Raw genomic sequence first — 13,582 nt, forward strand, 5'->3', positions numbered from 1 at the left:
TCTGCCATATGGAACAGGCAGCTGAGATATCTATTCCTCTCAGGAAAAGAAAGAGGCAGCTATACAGGGAGAAACAGAGGCATATCACAGAGCACTTGCAGTTCCCGCTGGCCTTCCAGCTCTCACTCCCCCTGCTTAATCAACTACATTTCTGCTCTTAGATTCTGAGACACCCTGTATCTTTTATAATCCATCTCTTCTTTCTGCTTAAGTCAGCTTGGGTTAGGTTTCTATTGTTAGAAACCCAGAGTCCTAACATAATGATGAATAAATCGATTTAACTGAAGTCCTACTGTCCTTTGCTTTTACACATGCTCTCTCAACTTGCGCTCTCAGGACAAGCTTTCTTTCACTGGCCTTTGCTCGACAGCAGTGTACCTCGTTGTTTTGTACATCTGAGTGTCACAGTTTCCACAACCTCTCTCTGCTCCTTTCCCCAGAGCCCTTCTCAGCTTTCTTTGGTTTCTCTTTCCTTTTTCTCCTTGAATGAAATGCTAACAAAGAAACACAGAGAGGCTGGGAGTATCATTTATATATGCCTGAGGCTTATGAACAGATAATGGGTTCATTAGTCCAAATCTCTCAGGATCTGTGATGCAAAGGGATAGGAAACAAGAAGGTTTAAAAATGAATATGTTATTCAGACCCTCTCAAGGTAGGGCCTCTCCAGGTTATTCTGGAGGCCACAGGAGGGATAAGGCCACCCCCTGCTTAAGGGACTTTTGACAGCTCCAGTGTCAGCTGTGTCCCCTTTTCCTTGTTCCTTTTTTTAAAAAAAATATTTATTTATTTATTTTGGCTGCACCGAGTCTTACTTGTGGCACATGGGATCTTTAGCTGCGGACTTCTTAGTTGTGACATGCGGACTCTTAGTTGCGGCATGCATGCAGGATCTAGTTCCCCAACCAGGGATAGACCCTGGGCCCCCTGCACTGGGAGCACAGAGTCTTACCCACTGGACTACCAGGGAAGGCCCTCCTTTTCCTTGTTCCTTGTTGCTTCAGCTGTACTAGGCTCTGCCAGATGGACATAAAGCCACTGCCACCTTTATAGCTTGAAGAGGTCACTACTCTAATTGGAAAATCAGAAACCTGAGATCTTCAGAGAGAAGCCCCTTCTTGCTGACGGGATCAGGTACCAAAAGTAGGTGGAGAAGTCTGACCACTCAGAAGCCTGGAAGGGACTCCAAAAGGCAAGTCCTAAACCAGCTAGCTGCCAACAGTGTCAACACAGTCGCAGTTTTACCCAAGAGCTAAACTAAAAATAATCTGACACTTCACCACAGCATGCCTGCCTGGCTCTGATGCGCAGAACAAATGCTGAGATACAGGCTGCCACTGCATTTACAACAATTTCAGGTCTAATGACGTCAAGAGGAATTCAGAGATATGAAAGTGACGATCATGTAGGAAGGCAGTCACTCATTGTTCAGCTCATTAGGCTAATGCTTTGTCGCTCTAAAACAGATAGTGATTTATTTGGTGTCTTCAGAAGCAGTATTCAAAGGGAATCAGGGTGTGGTGTGGACTCCTTTCTCATGGTATTTGGTAATTATGCTTTTTGGATATCTTATTTGTGTTAATAATAGGTCTTGTTCATTTTTTGGGCAACCTCTTACCAGACTAGGAGATCCTTGAGAGCAAGAATCGTGTCTTCTTTTTCATCTAGCTCTATACCTCTATAGAGCTAGATCTACAGAGATCTGACAAGGCCTGGCGATTTAGAACACTCTCAATAAAATATTTATTGATTAAAGGAATAAATGAATAACCGAAAAATAGCAAAAATCCAACCTAATGATGAAGGTTTGGGAAAGTGTCTTAAAGCATATAATGACTGAGTCTTCAAGGAGTCATGGAGTTGGTAAAGCAGAAACGTAGAGAGGAGGAGAGTGAATGTTAAAGGCATTTGAAATTGCCATCAAGGGAATTAAAAATGGTTCAATATAGTATGTGGGTGAGAGGAAGGGGATGAAACCGAAAAGTGGGGCGGGGGCTTTGCTATAGAGTTTGAATTTCATTTTCCAGGTGATGGGAATCATGAAAAGATCTTCAGTAAGAGAGGAACCTAATGAGGTTTTCTTGTAGAAAGCTGTCTGTGGCCACATGGAGAGTAAGCAACAGCAGGGATGGAGATGGGGTTGAGATAGGATTGCAAAGATCAGCTAAGAGCACCTTTCAATCAGTAATTCAGGTGAGAGGTGATGAAGGTCTGACCTATGGCTGAAAAGGTTTGGTTTTGTCCTGTTCTTCCCACTGTCAGCTTTTCATCACCACCAACACCATCACACCCTCCTTCAGGATGTGGGCCTGGGGATGCTGAGTAGTAACAGAAAATGCCAAACACGGCAGTGCTTTTCAAACACTTTTTTCTTCGTTGGGCCACGCCAAAAGGCAAGGTGGCATTTTCCAGAAGGTCCATGGGCAGAACCAAAAACAAACAAAGAACCGAATGACTCTTTTTGGTGCCACAATCTTTGGGACACCTCACTTCTCTCAGCAGGTATTGTGCGCACTTGCCATGTTATACTTTTTTTAAGAAAGGAAATAAAAAAAGAAGAGGCAAAAAAGGAGAAGAGGAAGGTAAAAAAAGCACAAGACAGATGGTGAAGACCCTTTATCATATTCATAAATAAAGAATTAAAGTTATTGCAAGAAAGAAGCTGTTTACATTTTGTGGTCCATTACCAGGACTTGAATTTTACAAAGCAGATTCGGGATAGATGGAAATTTGCTCAGTTTACTTATGGAGGAAGACCATCTCTCCCTTCATGCTCTAGCCCAGACCTGATGGGAGTTGTAAGGAGCAAACCCCTTCCTATAGGACCATGGTTCCCAACCTTAACTATACATTGAAATTAACTCATAATTAAAAGAAATACTGCTGCCTGAATCATACCCTAATAGACTCTAATTTAATTGGTCTACAGTGTGGTCTTAGAATTGGTCCTTTTATAAAATTCCCTGGGTGATATGAATATACAGGTGGGCTGAGAACCACTGCTATACACCAGTGGTCAGCAAAGTTTTTCTCTAAAAGGCCAGAGAGTAAAAATTTTAGGCTTTGTGGGTCACAGGGTCTCTGCTGCAACTACTCTACCCTGCTGTAGTGTGAAAGTAGCCACAGACAGTATGTAAACGAATGGGTGGGGCTGTGTTCTAACAAAGCTTTATTGAGAAAAACAGTCAGTGGGCTGGACTTGGCTCATGAGCCATAATTTATTGACCCTTGTTTTAGAATCACATTCCAAAGGATGGCTGGATTGTTCAGATTGCTAAGTCAGGTATGGATGAATCTTCCAGTTTAAAAAAGGCATCTGAAAGAATGTTCTAATTTTAGTAAAATGAGATATGTTGCTGAGTTCCATTTCATAAAATGCTCAGGCCTTCTGGGAAAGTGAAGCTTTGATAGTTGACATAAATTTACTTTACTAACCTACAGTAGCTATCTGTGTGGGTTAATTTACATTGAAAATCTGCCAACGAAAGGTTTAAAGTCCTGGCTTAATATATTAGGTCCAACTTAAGGCAAAGCTGTCAGGTTAGATCTGGGGAGTGAGAGAAAGAAAGAAGTGGAGTATTAAGTTCCATGAAACCTCTATGCTGTTTGACTTCTCAGGGAGACCACAAGTGGTTTTTGCGTTCTGAAGAAAAAAAACTCCAGTAAGGTATAAAGAAGAAAAAAAATAACAGGCAGTGGTGGACAGAAGGATTAGACATGAAGATAGACACTAAAAATTAGAACCAACATAAGGACAGAAAAAATTAAACCCAAGTGAGAAGGGGCTTTTTACAAGGTCAGAGAAATGAATTGGTAGATTTCTATGTTTTATGGGTTTTCCAAATCCCTTGACTAGAATTCAGCCATGAGCCTAAGTTTTGTTTTGACGTCCACAGAGAGAACCAGTTTTAATTTATACTACCATTTTATTTTGGAGAAATCCAGAGGAGGCAAAGACACATCAGAAAAATGAACTTCTGCCTAACCATTAAGTTTCTCTTCCACCATCACTGGTTTCATCACTCTCCATAGAAAAGTAGCCAAATGACACATGGCTGCAAGTCATGCTCCTGACAGTAAAGGCTAGCTGAGCTGTGTGGGTTACGTCATCCTTACCTTTATCCTATCGATGTTGGCTTCCATCTTCAGCTGTTCTACCAGTTTCCTGGCTTGAGCTATGCTGGCGGTGTTGTTGCTGGCCATTGGAATGCTGGGTGGGTTTTTCAGACACACTGGGAAAGAAAACAAGGAGGAAAAATGCATCAGAGAATTCTCCAGCTGCCAAATGTGCAGATTCATCATAGCTGGGGGATCCCCTCAAAATGGCTATAGTCAGGCCAGGCTGCTCCAGCCATCTACATCCCCAATCCAGCACTGAGTCTGCATGGCAGGCAGGCCAGAAGATGAGGTTTGCTTTTCCAACTCCCTACCTCTGCCCTTCCATCCTTCTTTGGGGGGAAAAAAAAAAAGAAGAAAGTTCATCAAATCAAATCAGATAAGATATGCTGCCACATTAAGAAAGCAAGTTATTAAATTTATGTCAATTTATGAAATAGGTTCAAAATGGTAAGGGTGACAGTACGCATAATGACTGTTGTTATTTATTGGGCACTGCTTTGTTAGATACTGTGTTAAGTGCCCTCAGAGGATGAGGAATGAAAGGTGAGCAGAGGCAGGAATGGCAAATTATATAATCCCTAAGGACTAAGAACACTATGCTTACAATGTTCTCTTGATGGGCTCAAATGCTGACTCTCTGGTTAACTGTAAGTACCTCAGTCTATTGTACTGCAGAGACACTGCAACAGGACTTGTGGCTTTTCTGTGTTATTTATCCGGCACAGTCTATTTGAAATATGGCTTGATTCACAACCAATTACTTTACTCATAATTCTTCAGGAACAAACTATAATGTCAAGGGGTAGGCGTTGCTATGTCTAAATTGTTACTTGCATCGATGAGTAGACCAGTGGTATTCTAAATTAAGTACAACAGACTTAATACTTTTATGAATATGGAATGGAACATAAATGTTTAGAGAGTGGAGTTCTGTACCTATGTAGATGGTGAGATGGTTTCTTTGTCTCTGGCTCTACCAGACCCACTCCCATCCTTGTCCCCCAATCCCTTCAAGTCCTATCCCAATTTCATTTCTCTTCTAATTATTTCTTGACCCACCATCTCACTGTATTCTTGTTGCTCATCTCAGAAAGTATCCTATTTATTTTCAGTACCCATTTCCCCCACATTCTCATCAGGTCTTGCTCCATGTCAAGGTGCCATATACTGTTTCAGGACCGTCAATGTAAATTTGCCCCTTGAGGTCACTGACACCCAGTAGTGAAGGAATGTCTGAGAGCTACAATTTAACTAGAGTGCACGACCCAAGAAATGAGAAACATTAAACACTGCTTCAGTCACCACCAGTCATATCTTGTTCCGAAGATATTATATTAAAAACCGTGACTTCTACTAGCTTTGGGGACTATTTTTATCTAGGGATAAAGTAGGATCAGGCTACTATCTCAAAAAGGAAAGAGGACACATAGAAAACCTACAGAAAGAAAAATAACCCATAATAAGTTCAGTACATAGGTTTTTACATATCCATGAAAATCAAGAAACGATTTTTATTTTAATTACCAAAAAAGCAAAAGTCTATAAATTATCTTCTTTGGTTCTTATTTCTTGACATTTAACTCTCTGTAAACGAAGAGGTCCCTTCATGGATAGTGTTATTTTATAAAGAATACTGTAAAAGCCAGCCCAACAACATTTGTAGTATAAATTGGAGGACAGTAAACTGTTCCCTCAATTTATTTTCAAAGGGTTTGGAGACAATAAAATGGGAAGAAAGACTGAAAGAATTTTGAAGCCACAAAGATCTCTGAACTCTACTTTCAAATGCTTGAAGATCAAGGGAGGGATCCTGCATGCAAAAACAAACAAACAAAAAAGGAGGCTTTAACAACAACTGCGATTTCATCAGCATGGTTAGGGACCTAATCATCTTAGCCCCACAGGGAAATTATGTGCCCCCAAATCAAATGGACATCCACCAGCCTTGCAAAACTTCACAGGGCCAAGATGGAGTATTGACTTATCCAGTAGAGTAGCCTAACTCTTCCAGTGATCCAAAGTGGAAGGAGCCCTGGTCTACAGGCCTCTGGATACTGTTCTGTAAAGTTCATGTTTCCTCCAAACTAGAATTTATCACACTAGAATACAGACTATCACAGAATTTCCAAATCCTCATTGGGCCTGAGGGAGCTCTCAGAGTCTGGTCAGCTATTCTTCTGCCCTTGAATCTAAACCAGATAACACAGTAACCTGTAGCAGAGACCACTGCTTGCTCCCAATACCCCTTTTCCTCTTCTTCATTAGTGATAACAATTTTTTTTTCTTTTTAACAGAGACCACAAGAACCTTGAATTTTATTTGGGGACATTTTGCTGAAAGATGCATTCTCAGGCTCCTTTGCAGCTTGGTGTGCTGATATGACTAAGTTTGGCCAATGAGACATAAGCAGAAGTGTCGTGAAGGGAAGGGATGTGCCCTTTGCCTCCCCTTCTTCCTGTTACTGGCCTAGAAGGTAGTCATATTGACCACAGAGCTCCATCTTGAACATCTGGGCTACACTCCAGGAGGAGCAGGAAGGATCTGGGTCCTTACTGATACTGTAGAGACACCATGCCAGCTGTGAACTGGCTGCCATCTATGTGAAGAGAAATAAGCACCTATCTTGTTTACACCGCTATAATTAAGGGTTTCTCTACTGTTGGCTCACAGGTCTGCCATTAACTGATTAAATAACCCATTATTTTTATTTGAGTATCCAGGAGTCTATGTCCTAATGCCTGTTAATGTTCCCTGGAAAAAGCTGTAGCTGTCCCGAGGAGGCTGAGATGGAAAGTGTATGAGTTTTCTATTGCTGCTGTAACACCTTACTACAAATTTAGTAGCTTAAAGAATATAAATGTATCTTAAAAGTTCTGGAGGTTAGAAGTCTGAAAGAGATCCCACTGGGCTAAAGTCAAGATATTGGCAGGGCTTCATTCCTTCTGGAGGTCTAAAGGAAAATGTCTCCTTTCCTCACATAGCTTCTAAAGGTTGCTGGCATTCCTGGGCTCTTGGCTTTTTTCTTCATCTTCAAAACCAACAAAGGTGAGTTGACTCCTTCTCACACTACATCACTCTAACCTCTTCGGTAGTCACCTCTCTCTCTGACTCTCCTCTGCCTCCTTCTTCCACTATTAGGAACCATTGTAACCACACTGGGTCCACTCTGATAATACAGGATAATCTCTGTATCTTTAGGTCAACAGATTAGCAACCTTAATTCCCTTTGCCATGTAACATAACACTCTGCAGGTTCCAGGTATGGGGACATGGACATCTTTGGGGGCCTTTATTCTACCTACGATGGAAGGAGACCTCTGTGCAGGTAGAGAAGGAAAGTGGAAAGGTGGGATGCTGAGGTGGGAAAGAAGAGGGATGGGGCAGGACGTAAGATTAGAAATGCTGGGGAGAGAACAAATAAAACCTAAATGGACTTAAGAAAAAAAAGTAGACAAAGGTTTTGGTTTGTGCTTCTAGCTTTAGGAAGATCCTGTATGTTTTTCTTTCACCATATGACCCAACAAAATCTAGGGCCACTTTCAGAATCACTTAGTGCATTTTCCTCTTTTTCACATCCGGCTGCTTTCCCGTAAAAGCAATGAAGAAATCCCCCTCCTGAAAACTGAAAGAACTGTAGAGTCCTAGACCAGTGTTCCAAAGAAGTATGTGATATTGAGATTTATAAGAAATATATATTTGGTCTTTGACCTATTCTTGGCACAGAGCTCCTAAAACCCTTGGAATCTCCCCTGGTAAGACCAATAAAGGTCTTTTGTTATGTTAATGAGGTGACTTTTGGAAAGCCCTTAGGCAACCTGAGGATGGGGGAGCTGTTTGCCACCAGAACCAACCATGTGATTAGAGGGTTGAAACTTTCAGAACTCACCCCCAACCCCAACCTCCTGGAAGGAAAAAAGGGCTGAAGGTTGAATCAGTTGCCAGTGGCCATTAAATCTAATTAATCACAACTATGTAAAGAAGGCTCCATAAAAACCCAAAAGGACAGGGTTTGGAGAGCTTCCAGGTTGGTGAACGCGTGGAGATGCTGGAAGAGTGGCCCACCCAGAGAGGGTATGGGAGCTCTGCACCCTTGATCCATACCTTGCCCTTTGCATCTCTTCCATCTGGTTGTTCCTGAGTTACATTCCTTTATAATAAACTGGTAACCTAGTATGTAAAATGTTTCTCTGAGTTCTGTAATAGTAAATTAATCAAAACCAAGGAAGAGGTCATGGGAATCTCTGATTTATAGCCAGTCAGTCAGAAGTACAGGTAACAACCTGGGCTTGCAATGGGGGGCCTGAATTGTGTTTGTGGGTAGGGGGAGGAGAAGGCAGTCTTGTAAGATCAACCCTTAACCTGTGGAACCTGATGCTATCCCTGGGTAGGCAGTGTCAGAATTAAAGAATTAAGTTAAATTGTAGGACATTCAACTGGTGTCAGAGGATTGTTTATTGGTGTGAAGGGAACTGCCCCCCTCCACACACTGGGATTGGGTCCTGGAGCCCTACTGAAGTATGTATTTTCCTAAAAAGTGACTATGGTAAATAAGAAAAAGTTAGCTTATCTTCTAAGCTTGAAGCATTTGGACAATGCATCACACACTCACACACACACACATACACACACACACACACACACACACACACACACACCTCTTTTCATCTTACAAATCTGAAACTCTGTACCCATTAAACAATAACACCCATTCCTTTCTCCCCCAGCCTGGGAAACCACCATTCTACTTCCCGTCTCTATGATTTTGATTACTCTAGGTACCTCACAGAAGTGGAATCATACAGTATTTGTCTTTACATGACTGTCCTGTTTCACTTAGCATAATGTCCTCAAGGTTCATTCATGTTGTAGCATGTGTCAGAATTTCCTTCCTTTTTAAGGCTGAATAATATTACATTCTATGTATACACCATATTTTACCAATTCATCTGTTGATGGACACTTGGGATGCTTTCACGTTCTAGCTACTGTGAGTAATGCTGCTGTGAATATGGGAGTACACATATCTCTTCAAGACTCTGCTTTCAGTTCTTTTGAGTATATACCCAGAAATGGAGTTGTTGGATCATATAGGGTAAGTCTATTTTTAATTTTTTGAGGGACAGCAATACTGTTTTCCGTAGCAGCTGTACCATTTTACATTATCACTAAAAGTGCACAAGGTTCCAGTTTCTCTTCATCCTCATAAACACATTCTTTTTTTTTTTCTTTTTTTAAAATAGTAGCCATCCTAATGGGTGTGAGGTGGTACCTCATTATAGTTCAATTTGCATTTCCCAAATGAGTAGTGATACGACTTTTCATGTGTTCATTGGCCATTTGGATATCTTTTTTTGGAGAAACGTCTATTCAAGCCTTTTAAAATCAGGTTTGTTTTTGTTGAGCTTTAGGAATTTTCTATATATTCTGGATACCAATCTCTAATCAGATATATGGTTTGCAAATATTTTCTCCCATTCCATGGATTGCCTTGTCACTCTGTTGATAGTGTACTTTGATGCATAAAAGTTTTTAATTTTCATGAAGTCAAATTTTTCTATTTTTTTCTTTGGTTGCCTATGCCTTTGGTGTTAGAGCCGGGAAATCACTGCCAAAACTAAAGTTGTGAATGTTATGCTCCTTTATTTTGAAGGAGAAAAGAATATGCCACTCCAAGATATGTCACTATGGCATACTGGTTATTTTGAATTGAAGTTAGTTAAGAAAATAGCCAGTGCAAGAAGAATACCCTCACTCTATTTGTCCCCCTGAAAGCAGGAAATAAATCTCCTGTGTGAAGGCACCCTCCCTCTACCAGGAAGGTAGAAGGCATCCTTATTGCCAGAGACAGGAAATTCAGAGCCCAGAAGGCTGTATCGACAAACCTTGTTACTTCTTCAGTAATTTGCTATCCCAAGCCCAGGTCCATTCATCTTGTTGATTCTTCACGAACGTATTGTTTCCCTGTCTAAAAGGTATAAAAGCTGCCTGCTTTGGTCACTTCTTTGAGTCTCATTTCTTTATGGGCTCATGTATATGTACAAAATTAAATTTGTTTTTCTCCTATTAATCTTTTTTTTTTTTGCGGTACGCGGGCCTCTCACTGTCGTGGCCTCTCCCGTTGCGGAGCACAGGCTCCGGACGCGCAGGCTCAGCCTCCACGGCTCATGGGCCCAGCCGCTCCGCGGCATGTGGGATCTTCCCGGACCGGGGCACGAACCCGTGTCCCTTGCATCGGCAGGCGGACTCTCAACCACTGCGCCACCAGGGAAGCCCTCTCCTGTTAATCTTATGTCAATTTAATTATTAGACAAGCCAAAGAATCAAGAATGGAAGAAGGGGAAAGTTTTCCTCCTCTCCAGTTTTGGTGCCAAAAGTAGGGCTCTGCCTTGCCTGTACACTGTTCACTCTCGGGATGCTGCAGCTGAGAGACCCTGGGAGCTCTGGTGGGTGCTGGCAGAAGGAAAGAATTCGTACCAAATCAGTCTCCCAGGTCTCTGCCTGCAAGGTCTCGTAGAAGTGAGAATGGTAAGAATCCTTTTCTTTTTCTAAATTCAGATTAGTAGGAGAAAATATGTTTATGAATTAGCTCCTTGGGTATGGTGACTTGTAAAGATATGTTGTGAGTACTCTTGTTATCTATTTATTCTTTTTCTCCCAGAGATGGTCATTGTTTTCCTTTTTCTCTGCCTTTTGTGTCATTTCTCATAAGGAGAAAAACCATAGGGCAGAACACAGGCATAGGTTCTAGAAGCCTGTTGTCTGATCTGGTTTCACACACCGGTGAGTTCACGGTTCTCAAGAGACTGGGAGCTATTTAGACAAACTTTGCTCTGGGTCCTCTAATGTAAAAACTGGGTGAAGTTTTCCTTTCATCTTGTTCTATGTCCTGAAAGCATAACTCTATGAGCAGTGAGAAACCAGTAAGAATATTCTCTGGTTTCTGCTAGCCGGAGAATGCAAGTAATAGCTTGCACTTGGTGGCCAGTTGAATAGACTGGGTTCCAAGACATGAAGTCACAAGCAATGTTCTCTTTGTCCAACTGTGCCAGCTTTCAGGGAAGTTTGTCATAAGGGGCCTTTGTCATCTCAGCCTTCGTTGTCTTGCTAGTGCTGGAAAAGTCTCATTCTATTAATGCCTGCCTGGTGTCATAGATTAGTAGGTCTGTGACTAGAGTGGCCTCATGCTCTTGTGAGAGACCAGACACACTATTTGCACTATACCGTTCTTACTACCTATGACAACAACGGTCTTTGCTTTCTTAGGTTAAATCTGGAATGAAGTTTCTGGATCTTCTGAGGACTATGTCTTTTGTACTGTCCTTTGTGATGCCTCTTGCATCCATGGTTAAACTGTAAAAAGACTTACTGGTTTGAGTCTCTATTGAGATTAATGTAAGGTCCTCCTCATCAGTGGCCAAAGAATCCTTTGAACTGGCAATATTTGAAAGAAAGAGATTTTTTAAGAGCGCTCTATTTCTAAACGACTGTCTTACTGGTACCTATGGAAAGACCAAATTAAAAAGAGAACACAAGGGCTTCCCTGGTGGCATAGTGGTTGAGAGTCCGCCTGCCGATGCAGGGGACACGGGTTTGTGCCCCGGTCCGGGAAGATACCACATGCCGTGGAGTGGGTAGGCCTATGAGCTATGGCCGCTGAGCCTGCGTGTCCGGAGCCTGTGCTCCGCAACGGGAGAAGCCACAACGGTGAGAAGCTTGCGTACCGCAAAAAAAAAAAAAAAAAAAAAAAAAAAAAAAAGAGAACACAAAGGAATATAATGTCTAGCCTTAGAGACCCTCTTAACAAGATGAAAGAACAGACATTTGACTTATAAAAAAAATTAAAGACCACATCCAACATAAATTCCCCCTTAAAAAAATCTGGCCCCATCTCCTCAGTAAATTCCCTTAGCTCCCCAAACTCCTCCACCTTCCCCTTAAACACCCAGCTGCCTGTTTTAACTTCCCATTCCCTAAAAGATTTATAGAGAGCACTCTGAGCTCTAGGCCTCAAGTATACAGGTTACTCATGCAAATGCCGAAAGCCAGGAAGTAAATTTAACAGACGTATCCAGGATGGAGAGTAAGGCTTTCTTTGCTATTCCTTACAACTCCTCCTACTTTCCAGGGCTCCATAATCAGGCTCTGCCAGCTTCAGGTCTTTCTATACAACGTCCTTTGTAGATGTACCCTGGACCCCTCCACCCAACACCACAAAGAATTCATATCCCCTGGAAAGCAACAGACCTTTTAAATGACAAAGCCCTTTACCTCCACTTTCAGAAGATCCTACCAAATTTAAAGATGTATTTAAAAGGGTATTGGCCATTTACAGCCCTTCTCCCAGAGGAAACAGATGACCAGAATTTCTCCCAGGCCCTCCTATAAAATGGTCAGGAAATGGACCAGCTGGAGGCTGATGTTTAGCAAATATTACATTATATTATATATTAAATATTATATATGATATGCAAAGGTAGAGGCTTTCCCACCCAAGGTGAATTGGTCTAAGGTTAAATTGTACACTCAGAAAAAGGAGAACATCCAAAGGCCTTTATAAAATGCTTTGTACAGACTTTTCAAAGGCATACTGCATTAAGCCCTGAAGCTGCAGAATACAGAAATCTTATAATTTCTTCCTTAATATGAAATTTTCTCCTAAATTTAAAAAGGCAAATTCAAAATAGTGTGCCTGGGTGAACTAGTCAACCTCTAAGCATTATGATGGAAGCAGCTACCCAATTCTTTGAAGACAGATTGCAGGAGAAAAAAAGGAACTATAATCAACAATACTTGATTTGCAACTTGAATCTTCAGAAAAACAAAAGCATAGCTCTGAGAGCAGCTCAAAGTCCACTCAGACCTTTTCCCATTTGCCTTCAGGTATTTGCAGATATAATTAAAAAATCAAGACACTGGAAGTACAATTGTCCTGACTTAAGAAAAAGAAGGAAAAAAGTAAATAGTAATTACCTTAGACTTTTGATAATAGATATACTCCCAAACTCCTACATTCTTTCCCTGTCCCTTGAAGATGTAAATCTTATCATGTATTTATAAAGCAAACAGCTCAAGAGGTAAATAGAACACTGCTCACAATTGCCTGAGACACAAGATAAAAAAAGGAGGGGGGAGGCTTTTAAAAATACAAACTACTATAAACTCACTTGCCTAAATCTAGTCCACAGCATTCGTAAGATTACTTGTCAAGGACAAACACAAATCTTAAAAGTCTCCTGCACAAACATTAGTAAAAAGCTTTAGCCATTTAAGAGAATAAGCTTAACTTGTTCTGTCCTACAGAGATATAATTTGAATTCAACTGTTATTTATAAACTAGTGAGTGTTATTTTATTGTACCTGATTCATGGCTAAAGTTTTAGAACAAAAGCTATAAAGTCTCTGGGTCTGTCTGTATGTTTACATATGTCTATAAATCTATGTTATGTATATGTGATATTTTTCT

The 13,582-nt window shown here is 41.1% G+C and overlaps 1 protein-coding gene across 1 annotated transcript in view; it reads right to left on the bottom strand.

The window, feature by feature from the left end:
• Window positions 1-13,582, bottom strand: part of GNG2 (G protein subunit gamma 2) — a 136,065-nt gene that overhangs the window by 19,564 nt on the left and 102,919 nt on the right. Inside the window, exon 3 of the mRNA XM_065871535.1 lies at window positions 4,117-4,232. Within this exon, the coding sequence (XP_065727607.1) occupies window positions 4,117-4,203 (87 nt within the window). The 5' untranslated portion in view covers window positions 4,204-4,232. The remainder of the gene's footprint in view (window positions 1-4,116; window positions 4,233-13,582) is intronic.

Source organism: Phocoena phocoena, chromosome 2, assembly GCF_963924675.1.
Source record: "Phocoena phocoena chromosome 2, mPhoPho1.1, whole genome shotgun sequence".
Classification (NCBI taxonomy): Eukaryota; Metazoa; Chordata; class Mammalia; order Artiodactyla; family Phocoenidae; genus Phocoena; species Phocoena phocoena.